The sequence below is a fragment of the Gnatocerus cornutus genome, chromosome 9 (assembly GCF_029298725.1).
Source record: "Gnatocerus cornutus isolate USDA-ARS CGAHR chromosome 9, icGnaCorn1.1, whole genome shotgun sequence".
Taxonomy (NCBI): Eukaryota; Metazoa; Arthropoda; class Insecta; order Coleoptera; family Tenebrionidae; genus Gnatocerus; species Gnatocerus cornutus.
Window position 1 is genome coordinate 8,820,538 of NC_142241.1, and position 13,038 is coordinate 8,833,575.

The 13,038-nt window shown below is 35.9% G+C and overlaps 1 protein-coding gene across 1 annotated transcript in view; it reads right to left on the reverse strand.

Annotated features, from left to right (window-relative positions):
* The window catches only part of LOC148168612 (metabotropic glutamate receptor 2-like), a 144,316-nt gene that overhangs the window by 4,344 nt on the left and 126,934 nt on the right, over positions 1–13,038 (reverse strand). The window contains exons 9-13 of the mRNA XM_088046796.1: positions 9,000–9,144; positions 7,147–7,398; positions 4,408–4,582; positions 3,569–3,675; positions 1,201–1,350 (exon numbers count right to left, since the gene is read on the reverse strand). Of these exons, the coding sequence (XP_087902922.1) occupies positions 1,201–1,350; positions 3,569–3,675; positions 4,408–4,582; positions 7,147–7,398; positions 9,000–9,144 (829 nt within the window). The remainder of the gene's footprint in view (positions 1–1,200; positions 1,351–3,568; positions 3,676–4,407; positions 4,583–7,146; positions 7,399–8,999; positions 9,145–13,038) is intronic.

The following is a 13,038-nucleotide window of genomic DNA, read 5'->3' on the forward strand; positions in this document are numbered from 1 at the left end:
TCTCGTTCTAGTCAGGCAATTTTCACTGTGTTGGGGGTTTTCTCTGGAGAAATAAATTGTAAATAGGTGAGGTCTCACAAAAGTGGGAACCTTGTCAAGAAACAGGATTTCGTTGCATAATTCCTGGGAGCTAATCAGATAAAATAATATCGCCTCGATTTAATCCGACTACACGAATATTCGATTGAAGGGTTGGAATTATAGTGTGGATTTATGAACTGCGCTGTGTCGTCGACAATAATTTATTTACCATGTCGGGTTATTACATTTGGCAGCTCAGCGCAAATTGTTATTTACCACAGACTATCTAAATTTAGTGTTACGTTTCGTTTTCTTTTGAAATTTGTAGTTTTGTTTTGAGTTGGTTCCCATAGCTATCTTCCGAAGTAAGAAAATCATATTTATTTTATTGATTCCCTCGTTACAAGTCCCTGACGACACGGCTTATACAGTTAATTTCTAGCGATTATCTAGGGAATAAAATACGTGTATTGAAGCAGAACAGACGTAAATGTGATTACCTCCATCTCTAACTTGTCGCAAATTTGGTGTTCCTTTCTAAGGAAATTCCCGTTGTAGACAAAAATGACGCCATTGCCGAAATCCAATCTCCTTGTGGCTATCGGGGAGGTCGTTTATTACAGATTGTCGTAAATAATTAATCTTCTTAAGTGCATGTTTGCATGACGTGAAACTTAATAATTTACGGTTCACCTCCTGTTATTCTCCGTTGGAAACTTACACAAGAAACTTACTTTGGAGTATCATTTCATGTCGACGCGGTTTCTCATAACAACAAAAGCAGATTTCGGTAATTCACTTTTTCAAAGCACCAGGAAGCGGAATTAACTTGTCTAGAGTGGGAACGTATCAATATATGATTACCAATTCAAATTCTTCTTTGTGATCTAAATTTAACACGATTTGTTGGAATTCCTGTGTCAACATGAATGAACAACTCTTGAAACTTTGATTTGTGTGCTGAAGAAAAGTGCGCACATGTAGGTAGAACTTGTTCCCCACGCTTTCTAGATATTCGAAGATGTATCGCATCCAAGACACAAACTTTATAATATGAAGGCAAAAAAGCAAAAATGTGTCTCGAATCGTATGTAATTTTCTTGGAATTTCGTTTAAACTGAAAGCTTCGTAACTTTTGCAGACAGACAAATCTACGTTCTAATTTTATTCTGTTATTACCTGACATGTTTAGCCTCAGTTCTCCTTCTACGTATTCTCCAACACGCACCCAGCGATATTTACCGGTTGATACTTGCTTGAAATGTATGATGTTGTAGCGTGCTGGTCCATCTCCATTGCTATCAAAGTGAAACCTGTCGCCACTTAAGCCTGAAAAAGGGAACGTGCATTAGTGGAGAACATAAACACGAACATGTTGCACACAATGCTTTTTCCACGGTCTCTGTGTACAGCCAAAAAATTTTTAGATGTCCGAGGAGTATCCATAAATTATTGATTGAATTACCACTCCTCTTCGACTGATGTCATAACTAGGCACGAATGAGTTCGTTTCCAAATATCAAATATGGCATTACACGCCTTGGTAATTCCAGCATATTATTTATTGGGATAGTGACTGATTGCGTTTCGATAACTATTCAACTGATTGGCGCAATTAGAGCCGCTACATTGTGAGTAATTAATTCGCTCACGAGCATCCAAAAACAGTAGTTGATTTGCCTAATTACCACTAAAACGAATATAATGCGTCTAGTTTTAATTTCTCTTTTTGTTAAACGGATTAAATTAACATTAATGTAAGCCATCACTATCTTGAAAACTTGGCTTGAATAACAAATATTAACCGGGATTATAATCTTTTATCTAACACACTTTCTCTTCGCTACTAAAACGAAAACGTCGAAGTATCTAAATCTGCATAATCCTTCTTGTTTCCTTTACAAAAGCCGCGCATTTGAAATTCCCTGAAGGAATATTACATCGATAGGTGTTAGTGATTCTCGAGTCGGCGAGTCTCAAGTACGATATTGGAAACACTTCGCATAGCCAACGTGAAGAAAACGACAGAAATTTATAGTGCAATGAAAAGAGCACAACGTATCAGTCGTGCCAACATTAAACTTTTTATAGATATGCAAAAGAACGGTAGCGAGTCCTTTTTTCAATACCCGAACCTTTTAATTAATTTTTCATTTGAAAGCTACAAAGCGGTGCTTACATTATTAATTAACTTAAAATGTATCGTTGTTAAAACAGACTCAAAGAAATTTCTACTTATAGCTTTGATTTTCCAGCGCTTCGTTCTTTTTGTGTATGGTAACGATTTTTTTTTGGCCAACTTCCAATAGGTAATGTGTTTTCATTTTGTATTAGAGTTTTTTATTAAATGTATTTAGAAAGCGGGGTTGTTGGACGCGCCAAGCGAATTTGCTTGGGAAATTTTTTTTAAGAATCCAATTTGTGTCCGGGAGTTTGTTCCATGAATATATCGTACGTCTACCCGGTTATTGTGAATTTCCGATTGATTGGAAGCTTTATGTGGGAGTGATGCGCCAGAAATTTGTTTGGGAAAGTCACTGCCAGCTAAATCAGGCAATTTCTGACAAAATCATCGGCCACCCCGTGGACGAATTATTGAATTAGACATATAATTTCGAAGATTAATTGAATAACCGTACAAAAAAAATAAGTTCTTTATTATCTTCTTAGATATACTCGCGCAACATGCGACGTTTACTGTTCTCTCCTTCAGTAGCAAGCAATTACATTAATGGGCAATTCCAGGCCGAGTGTGGGGTGTATGTATTAATACATACAACCTGCAGGTGTATCAATTATGTAAATGGAGGTGCAGCAATTAACCTCATTACAACAGAAGCAGCCCCTCTCATATGGGATTCAGATAGGGGATTCTGTTCTCTTCAAATTACATTTCTTTCACCGATTAGTAATTCCTCCAAAGTATCGCATTGGCACGTATTTCTAACTTTCCTAAGTCGATAAGCTTTGATCAGCTGTTATTCCTCGTTTCATTGTCTGAAGAAGTTTCGTCAGATAACCAATTCTTGATTCAAATAAACGCAGAGAGCATAATAATGCGATTGCGAAGTTTTTTCGAGAGTGCACATTAATTTCCACAGTTCCTTAAGCGGTGCAGACATCATATTGCCAGGACAGATTTTATTTTCTCGAATATTGCGCGAATTTAATTATATCTTTCCAGAGGAACATTTTGCACAGTGGCAAGTGTGTGTTATTTCCGCCTGGATTGTACGGAATACAAGTATTTTCGCGTTTAACAGAGAAAAGGTCGTGCGCTTCTGCATCCAAGTGGAAACCAAGTTTTACATTTTGCTCGCGTTTTTCAACTTTGAACGATAAATCGTTGAGGTGATATTGTGGAATTTTCTCACTAATCAGGATCGCGCGCCATGCAAAAAATAGATGTGAGATGCAAAGAGGAATTTATGAGGATTTTGCGGGATTTGCGGGATATTAATGAACGCAGAGATTGGGGGCGTTTCGAAATATTGAGGCTTTGTACTGTTGGCATGCAAAAATGTTTTTTGGCGTCGGAAGATCTTACCTTCAAAGTCAACTTTCCTTAGATATTTCAAGAGTTCTGTTCCTTTTGTAGGTTTCATTGCATCACAAAGTCCTGGTTTTCCATAGCAAAGATCTCGATGCATATCCCTGAAAATGAGATTGTCAACTTTATATTGCAGGTTTTGACAGGAAAATTGGACTTTTGTAGCTTCGGAGACCGGACGAGAGCATAAATAGATTAGAAGCGATTTTATTCAGTACGGGAAACATAAAAACTACTCAAAGAAATCCAACAAGACGCGTCGAGCATTGTCAATATTTTTTGCTTGTCCGCATGGAAAGCATCCAGCTTGACACCAAACAGACTCAAATTCCGGTTTGTGTAATGCGACTAAATCACTTTTGACTTCAAAGTCATTTACACGTGTAACTGCATCCCAAACTAGCGAATTTATTTTTTCGTTTGTTGTGTTTAATTGGAATGTGAGCATGGCTACATGTCATATTGTATAGAAGTGGGTCTCAGTGACCGGAAGCTTTTGTTCCAACAAACCACAAAGGACCGGAATTTCAATCAATAGGTGCCTAATTCATTGCAACGTCGATACATAACAATTTATTTGTGGACAGGAAGAAAACATGACAGAATATAAAATGAGGCGGAATAGACAACCACACTGACCCTGCTTCAAGCAGGAATTTTATGTTCAAAACGGAGATCTCTGCCCACAGGAATTTTATCCTTTTGTTGAAGCTTCGGGATTTAATGGAGCTCGTCTTCATAAACAAAGAGACGGTTGTGTAAACAGAGAATAACAGACACGCACATCTGAATTTAGCTCAGGTAACATTTCTAAGTTGTAATAAACTTAAACTTACCTGATTGCATACGCGAAAGCCATCACAGCATCGGACACAAACTGAAGCTGATCTTCAAAGACTGTGTTTTGACGAGAAAGTCTTTCTTTTCCGGTGCAAAGAGGTGCGTGCTTTTGATTGTACGGAGTTTTCGTGCTGTTGGGGTAGCGGCATTGGAAGTGGTGTTCCCAGAATTCTGCAAATAATTTTATTAGAGTAGTCAATGCTTCTGTAATGTTTTTTCTTTGAATTTGCACCAAAAAGTCATTACCTTTATTGCGGGGCTAAAATAAAGCGGGGAAACTTAATTAAATAAGAATTAGAGAAAGAATCTTCGTTTCGTTGACCGGTGCTAAATTAGATTCTCCGTTTAATTAAGAATCAATTTATCCGAGCATTTAATATTTCGGAAGGTAGAAGTTTTTAAAATTTCAAAGCGACTGAAAACCAGACGATGCAAAATTTCTTTAAATATTTGCTTCCCAGCGCTGACCCAGACAACCTAATGAATCAAGTCGAGGATTTAATTAGTCTGGAGATTCAACTACTTCTATTTAAAATGCGCAACTCAAAGTGGGCATTAATATTAAAACCTCGGGTAACAAAGTTATCATAGTACCAAAAGACTATTGTCCTCCACAACAACTGAAATGAGCTGAAACATAAAAATGACGCTAAATTAATAAAACTTGACTTAACATAAAGTTGTTGAAACCCACGGGAAATAAGCTCATTTTTCAGTGGGTAAAAAGTTACATCCATAACACCAATTTTTTCTTCTAAATCTAAGTTTACCAAATCTTTAGCATCATTTAACTTGAACACTTTCAAGCCCACGACTTTGCGTTATAACCGTAATTTATTCCCAGATCAGAAATAAACGAGTTTCCTACATCCACTTCTCGTTTTTGCACATAACTTTCCAGCAATTTAACATCACAAACCATGTCCTCAAGCGGGGTTGCACGCATCCGATATTAATTCAAACGTTAAAAAATCATCAGCACGCTCTAAACTACTTTTAAACGCGTCAAGGCTTGACAGCTGGAAGCGTAAAAAATTAAACTCTCATCTCAACTTAACAATTGTAAGTTGCTCCGTTTCCGGGAGAGTAGTTATGACGTATTGCACACCTGAACTAATATTTAGTTTCAGACGGATAAAAAACAAGTTGGTAATTAAATTCACAGCGAAAAGCAAACGGAACGTCTTCGACTAAGCTTGTGGAAATTTGAGAAAATTACAGAATACGAACGAAACTAAGGAATTATAATATAAACCATCTTGTTGACATTGGAACACTCCTGAAGTCTGCAGAGACGTGTTTTTTGAGTTTTGCATATAAATGCAGATCTGGAGCTTTAGAGTCGGTGCAGATGAAATTTGCTTTGTTGGAAAATAAAATTCTTAATTTTTAAATTACAAAGGAGACCGGGTTTGTTTTCTCTGAAAATGGTGAATGCGCCGGGATTTTTTGTATCGAAAATGAGATTTATAGTTGGGTAAATGAACCCGCTAACTTTCAACATTTTTACAAGTGTTCGTTTAGTAAGTGTATTTCAACTCCTAAACAATTTCAAGCTTGAAATTAATTTTCGTTGTAACAACACACTACAATGGATTTTCGTAACTGGTTATAATTAACATGAAATATAAGCAAGTACTAACTTGCACGTGCCACTTATATTTATTAAAACAATCAGAACAAAACTTCAGTTTCAGGGTAATGTTTATCATAAGCAGGAGCTAAACTTGTGTTCCTGCGGCGTTGTTTTTCTTTAAATCAAAAATATTTTTTTTACATTAGAGACTTTTAGTGAATCCACTGGAAACACAAAAGAAGTCAGGCCTCATTACTGTGTTCATGTGATAAAAAAACAGTCTTTTCTGTTTGATGTGATTGCATCTGTTGGCATGAACATGAACCAGGATATTGTCTCTCGATATTAGGACTCGTCCTGTTTTATTTCGTATTGTGAATGAAAAAAGAGAACAAGAATTGGGTCTCTGGTTATGAATTTTCCAAGGATCAATAAACACAGGCGCGGATTTATTCTGATACATGCTAAAACTTTGTGTAACGTTGATGTATAATGTAATGTTGGGCTTCCGCTATTTTAAAGTTTTATATGGAATAAATGCTGTTTACGTTTCTCGTGCCGGGAAAAAAGCATAAAATTTATGTGGGAAATGTCTAACATGTATCATTCATTATATAAGAAACTTCAAAAGTGGATCTAGTATCGCAACAATAGTAAATGGAGAGTAATAACTGTCAAGGTTTGTTTGCTGTTACATCTGTATTCTCTGAGACAAAGTCAGACAAGTGATAAAAGATGAACCTTCACTAACTAAAGCGACAAACTGATGAACGCCCTTTGTTCACGCTAAGATGTTATCTCTTTTCTTAGACACTTCCTTCCATGTTTTTCGCTCCAACCAAGTAAATAAATTCGCTTAAAGTCAATCATCTTTTTCTATTGAAATTACGAACAGACAAGGTCAAATGGTTGACCTGACAATTTCCTCATAAAACTTTCAAGTAAATTACTCTTGTTATCTCCAGAATTGAGACGTAAACCACAAAACTTTGCCGGAAAACTTCTCTCTGGAGACTATTAACATTAATTCCATTAATATTCAAATGTCGCCGATAAAAGTTATTCCGCTTCAGTGACAATCTGTGTCAAAAATAAAGTTTACACATAACTTTTGATTTCTTGAGCTCGTTCAATGAATTTTTAAGGCGCGATAACTTACCGATAAACCACGGATTTCTCGGATTATTTTCGACATTTAGCGCCAGAAAATACTCTTCGAATCCTCGAACAGGATTCGCCTGAGGCTGCACGGACAACGTTCCTTCAACTTCAGCTTCGTTGCCATCAGATACTAAGGACCGCGCGCTCCAGCCGTCTGATCCGATCCAAGAGAAACTTCCGGTTGCGTTGCTGCGACGTACAGCACGCATTACTCCTGCGACTTCTTGGTCGGAGCCGAAGATGATGCAACCTGAAAATAAAGAACGAATTTGTTAAATAAAAATAACAGTAAACGCCCCGATAGTGCGACATTTACTATTTCGTTACATAAAGGGGCGGTTTATACTCTCGTTTTACGTTGTGGAAATGGAGTTGTAATGGTTCGAAACGCACGAAAAATGTCGAATATTGCACATCCATTGAGAGTTATGACCGGTGAAAGAACGGCGGAAGGGAGTTTCAAACAACGGAGAATTTTCTCTTGTTTTGTTTGTTAATGGGGTGCCATCGAACGAAACGGTGGTGAAGAGTGCTATAGATCGTGGGAGAAAATGATGCTTTTTATTACTGCTATTTTACGGTAAACGTACGAAATATCGTTCTGTCAGATCGTATTCGCGAGTTTTTTCGTGCTACGAAACCTAGTTTGGTTTAACACGTTTTTGTGGAAGCAGAAGAAGAATTTTGCCGTACTGTCTTTTTCTTGTTAAAACCATTTTGACGTTTTTTAAATGCTACAGGCAAGTTTTAAAAAGTTGAACCTTTAAGAATACGAAGTTGACATTTTAAAAAGTTGATCTGAGTGCTAACCCTGTGAAAGTTCTTCTTAATTAAGTGTAAAGTCTTCATCTCAAATTTTTGCCGCTGAAACTTTTCAATTTTCCGTTTTTTACTTGTTGACTGTCGGCAACACCATTGCGTCAAAACCAAACGTGTTTGTTGAAGTCTTTGGCTGAGTTGTGGGGATTTGGTCTAGTCCTCCAGCAAACAGTAAACTGATCCTTGGAGAGTGCGAGGACGTAACGAGAGCCGTGTTATTTGGTGAATACACTGTTCCTGTAACTTAGTATAAATTCAATTTCGTTTTGTTTTACGATGGGACTTTTTTAAGGCTTGCCTCTACGGAATAAAACGGTTAATTCGATATCTCTGCCGAACTCAATTTATTCAGGAAATAAAACAAAGTTTTACTGTTGTTTAAATTTTCAAAGAGTGCGAGAAAATTTAACTGTGACTATATGCAATCAATTTCACGGCGCTTGCATTGCTTTTCTCATTTTTCTTTGATGTGAATTTATAGCCGAGCTTGTAAATCGCAACAACGATAAAGTTAAAAAGGAAATATCGCTTTTATTTTCTTTTTAAAAATAAATCACGTGAGACGGCTCTGTTCAACATTTGGCGTGATTAAATTTCTGGCAACAACACAAACTTGACCGTTATTAGATCAGATTGGAGTTGGTGCCGTCCAAAGTGTCTGCTCGTTTTAAAAATCTTCACGTTTCGGAAAAGCGAGTAAAAAGTTTCGGATAACTCATCGGAATCTGTTAGCCTAAACTAGCTGAATTTCCTGGATTTTATGTACGCTTTTAATTCCGAGACCAAACAAAAATGACATTGTATCCGTTTATTTTCACCGCTAAAACGTGAGTAAAATATAAGCATTAATTCTACTTTTTCCCACTTTGTTGCAGTTCAAACTGGCGGTGCTGAAAATGATTACAGCCGCCATAAACTCTCAGATCTTAAGTGCTTCACAACACCTGAATGACGACGTCCGGAATGAAATGTCGCAGTTTTATGTTTTAACGAAAAAGCGAAGGAAAATCTGCTGAGCGCTTTTTGTCTTACCTCGTGCTCTGGGTTTCGTGAGTAGTTTCTGCACGATGTTGTCGTACGCTGACTCGTCCGCCACTCCAGAATCTTTAACTAGTTTTTCTTTTACCGCGATGCATATGTTGTGAGCAGCTAAGAGGTCCTCCAATTCTTCAAAAGCCTGCAAGATGAATATGGCACTTCAGGAATCAAAAAAGAAAAGAGCTCGAATTGAATCATAAAATGTTAATCTAATAATGTGCTGCTTCGAACGGCTTTCAGCGGAATTATAACTTTAACTTATTGACGATGTTACAGTGTTGACGTTTTCAATAATGATGTTACAATAATTATTGAAGAAGGAAGAGGAACCGCCCACGCCGTTATTGATCGAAAATATAGCGACCACTAATGGAGCATTTTTTTTACTGTAGTTTCTACAATTAAAAAGATAATCTGTAATAATTAATTAGAGGCTTTGAGTGTGACCAAAAAACGAATTAAGAACAACCGCTGAGTTTAGTATCATCCAGTTTCCTTCCACACCATTGCAAAATCCTAACCAAGATTTACAGCGGTGCTTTCCCCCATATACTCCCGAAGTTAATTAAACAATTAAAGTGTAATTTTTCATTAAATTTACAATTTAGTTGTTTACAACGCCACCACATGCGACTACCGGTGAAGTTTTCCCATTTTTCAATAGCAATATTAAAATAACTTCTCGCCGATAAGCTTACATTTTTATTGGTTTATATTAAAAACGCGAGAAAGGACTTTTTGTGTAACAGTGAGCTTCGCCAGGGGTTGAAAATAAATTAAACTTTCTGATTGACAGTCGACTATATTACGGCAAGTTTAATGGAGTTTTATAGTCCCGAACTAATTAAGACTTTACAAATATGTGTTCGGTCGAAAGCTCTAAATGGTTATTTCCTGCGAATCAGCTCTTGATTTCCGATTGATTTTCTCTTAAAGCCGAACGTTAACCACAACAAAGCAACAAGTGTAGGAAATTTCTGTCGTCATGTTTATACCGAAATGCGGCGATTTAGTTTTAGCTAAAGTTGCAACGAGCTTTGATTGCAGTTGCCAGGAAGGGAATGTTGGAAGTCGCACTGAATTGTAGAGGAAGAATTCCGAGGTCAATAATAATAAGCAGTCGGTCGGAAGTTCTTTGAATTACAGAATTTCCGAAGGTTTAATGTTGCGAAAATAGTAAATACTATTTTAGGCATTCTCAAATATTGTACAAACAATTTATGATTAAACCTCGAAATTCTGGTAGTTTTAACTCTTCATAAAATTCTCCTCTTCTTGAGAGAGCGCATCTTTTGAAATCTAATAGTGCACGGTGCATGCTTTCGTGTTGGTAACGTCGAGCTTAATATTTTCTAACGTAAAAGTCAACTCGACGACTTGAAGATACTCGGTTATGAGGCTCAATTTTCGTTGTAAGAACATACATTTAAAATTCGCTTCCATGCAAGCCACTTTACGTATTGCAATGGAATTTTGAAATTCTTAATGCTACTAGAATGAAATTTAGGGAGATTACAATTTTTGCTAGCTGGTTATCTGTCCCAAATCTCAAAAATTTAGTACAACAAAGACAATTTTTTGAAATTTTTATTTATGCCTGTAGTTTTAATGGTTTTGATGCTAGAACAATAAAGATTGGGGAGATTCCTGCTTTGAAGTTGTTGATTATTTGTTCTAAATTTCAAAAATTTTGAGTGTTAGAAATTTTAATTTTTAAGGCCAACTCAAATTTTGTATATCATTTATTAATACGCCTGTAATTTTGACATTTTTGACGCCACAGTAATGAAATTTGGGAAGATTACTACTTTAAAGTTGTTTATTGATTGTTTCAAATCTCAAAAATTTAGAGTAGTAGGCAAAAGTTTTCGAAATTTTAATTTTTAAGACGAGCCCAAAATTTTTAATACCTTCAATTAACGCTTGTAGTTTTGGCATTTTTTATGCTATCGCAAAAAAATTTGGAAAGAATACTATTTTTTGCTAGTCCGTTTCAAATCTCAAAAATTTCGAACAACAAACACAATTTTTAGAAATATCTATTTTCAAGGCGAGCTATAAATTTTACATTTTATTTTACATTCTACATTTTCTACTCAAGCTTTTCAGCATGTTTGAAATAGAACTAACAGTGACATTTTGAAACCTTAGTAAGTTTATTAAGACAAGATAAGTTTACAAATATTTTTTGATATCGTTCAACTCGCTCTAAGTTCTCAAGCGCCTTCAACAAGTCCTTATAGGAAAATTCTTCCAAGCGATCCGGCCAACCGTAATCACAGTGACTGAATTGCCACTTTTTATCATCAACACCAATAGGAACATGAAAGTAATATTTATATTTGCTTGAAATTTTGTCATGGATTTTTTTTACCACCTAAAACAAACCGAGTTATTTGCTCACGATAATTCTATATTAAATGACGACTGTTTCTTTAATAAAAGCGTTGTTTTTTCCATATACATATACCAAAACATATACAAAGGAAGATCAAATTTGCTCAGATTGTATGGAGGAGGTTTCTCGCGTCCATAGGTACATCTTAAGATTTTCGGTTTTTCCAAAGTTATACTTTCCCAGCAGAATACATCTGTATGTAATGAAGGAAAGAAAGAAAACTTATGGAAGACGGAAAATGAGAAAAATACGCCATAAAATTTTCCTAAAAAAGAACTTGTGATGCTCTTTCTAAAACCGTGATTTGATACCGGTGAAAGCTGAGACGTAATGAAGCGACACCAATACGTCAAAAGCATTTAAAAACTGCAATGATAATTTTATCATTTGTAGTACGGCGATTACATTTATTAAAGGCCATTTTAAGTGCCCTCAAATGCAGCAAATTTAAGGCCTTTGCGATTATAAATAAAATGTACAAGGTGTTTATAAATGTTTCTAGCATCAAGGGTGACTATGAAATGTCAAAGAAATTTGCCGCTCATTACAAATGTGGGTTTCGATTTTTCAACTGACATTTGCAGTTAACCTCAAACATGGAGCACAATAAGTTTTGAGAAATAAACTGTTCTAGTTGTAGTTTAAAACCTGAAAATCAAAAACTTGGACACAAAACTGTAACTGAAACTTCGTTGACGTAAGTAACAGTATAAATAATTTTCAAGATAGTTATATTCACTATGAAAACAAAGCGGCAAAATAGTGCATGGCAGGAATTCCAGAGCCGCCCTTGATGCTAGAAACATTTATAAACACCTTGTAGTATCAAGTCCGTGCGTTGAGAAAAGTGGAAACATTCACATTCGTTACACTGGCACTGGTTGCTTTTGCTCAGTTATGCTCTTTTGGTCCAGTTTCCGCTCGTAGTTTCAAAGTTTAAATTTATCACCTAAAAAGTCGTTATATTTGGGTTTATGTAACATATTCAAGCAGAACTTTGACGAAATATTCATAAGAGCGTAAATGTAAGTTTGGACAAAACACATTAACCCGAGCATTTATACGAAGGGAAACATGTTTCACAAACTGGGTCGAACTGCTGCTATTACCGTTCTCAACACAATTTATATTGTCTTCTTTTATTTGACAAAGGAAAAATAAAAGGAGCCTGGTTATGAAAGTTAGTGCAGCACAGAAGTCGCTATCTGAAACTTCACTATTTAGAACGAAAATTATTTTGCAAAAATTTTATTACAGAAGTGTCTAATTATTTTTTTGTCTGGAATAATGGAGAACTTAAGAGCACAAAAAAGCAGTCCGTCGGGCTTTTGAACCTGCGTGAAAAATTAACAATAACAATTCAAATCGTGAATTCATTATGAAGGGTACGTAAAATAAGAAATGTTTTCGCCGCAATTTTATTTTATTTAGAGAGTTGTTGAATAAACAAACACTTTAAATGTAAAAACACGAAAAACATTGTACTTTCCATTTACCGCTGTTCATTTTATTTGAATAACGTCGAATTTATTTGTTGTGTGAGTAATGTAAAGCAGAAGTGTTTGATTTCGCATCCCAGCTCATAATTAATTTCATGTAAAACAGCCTGACGGAGTCCTGCACATATCTCGTGAA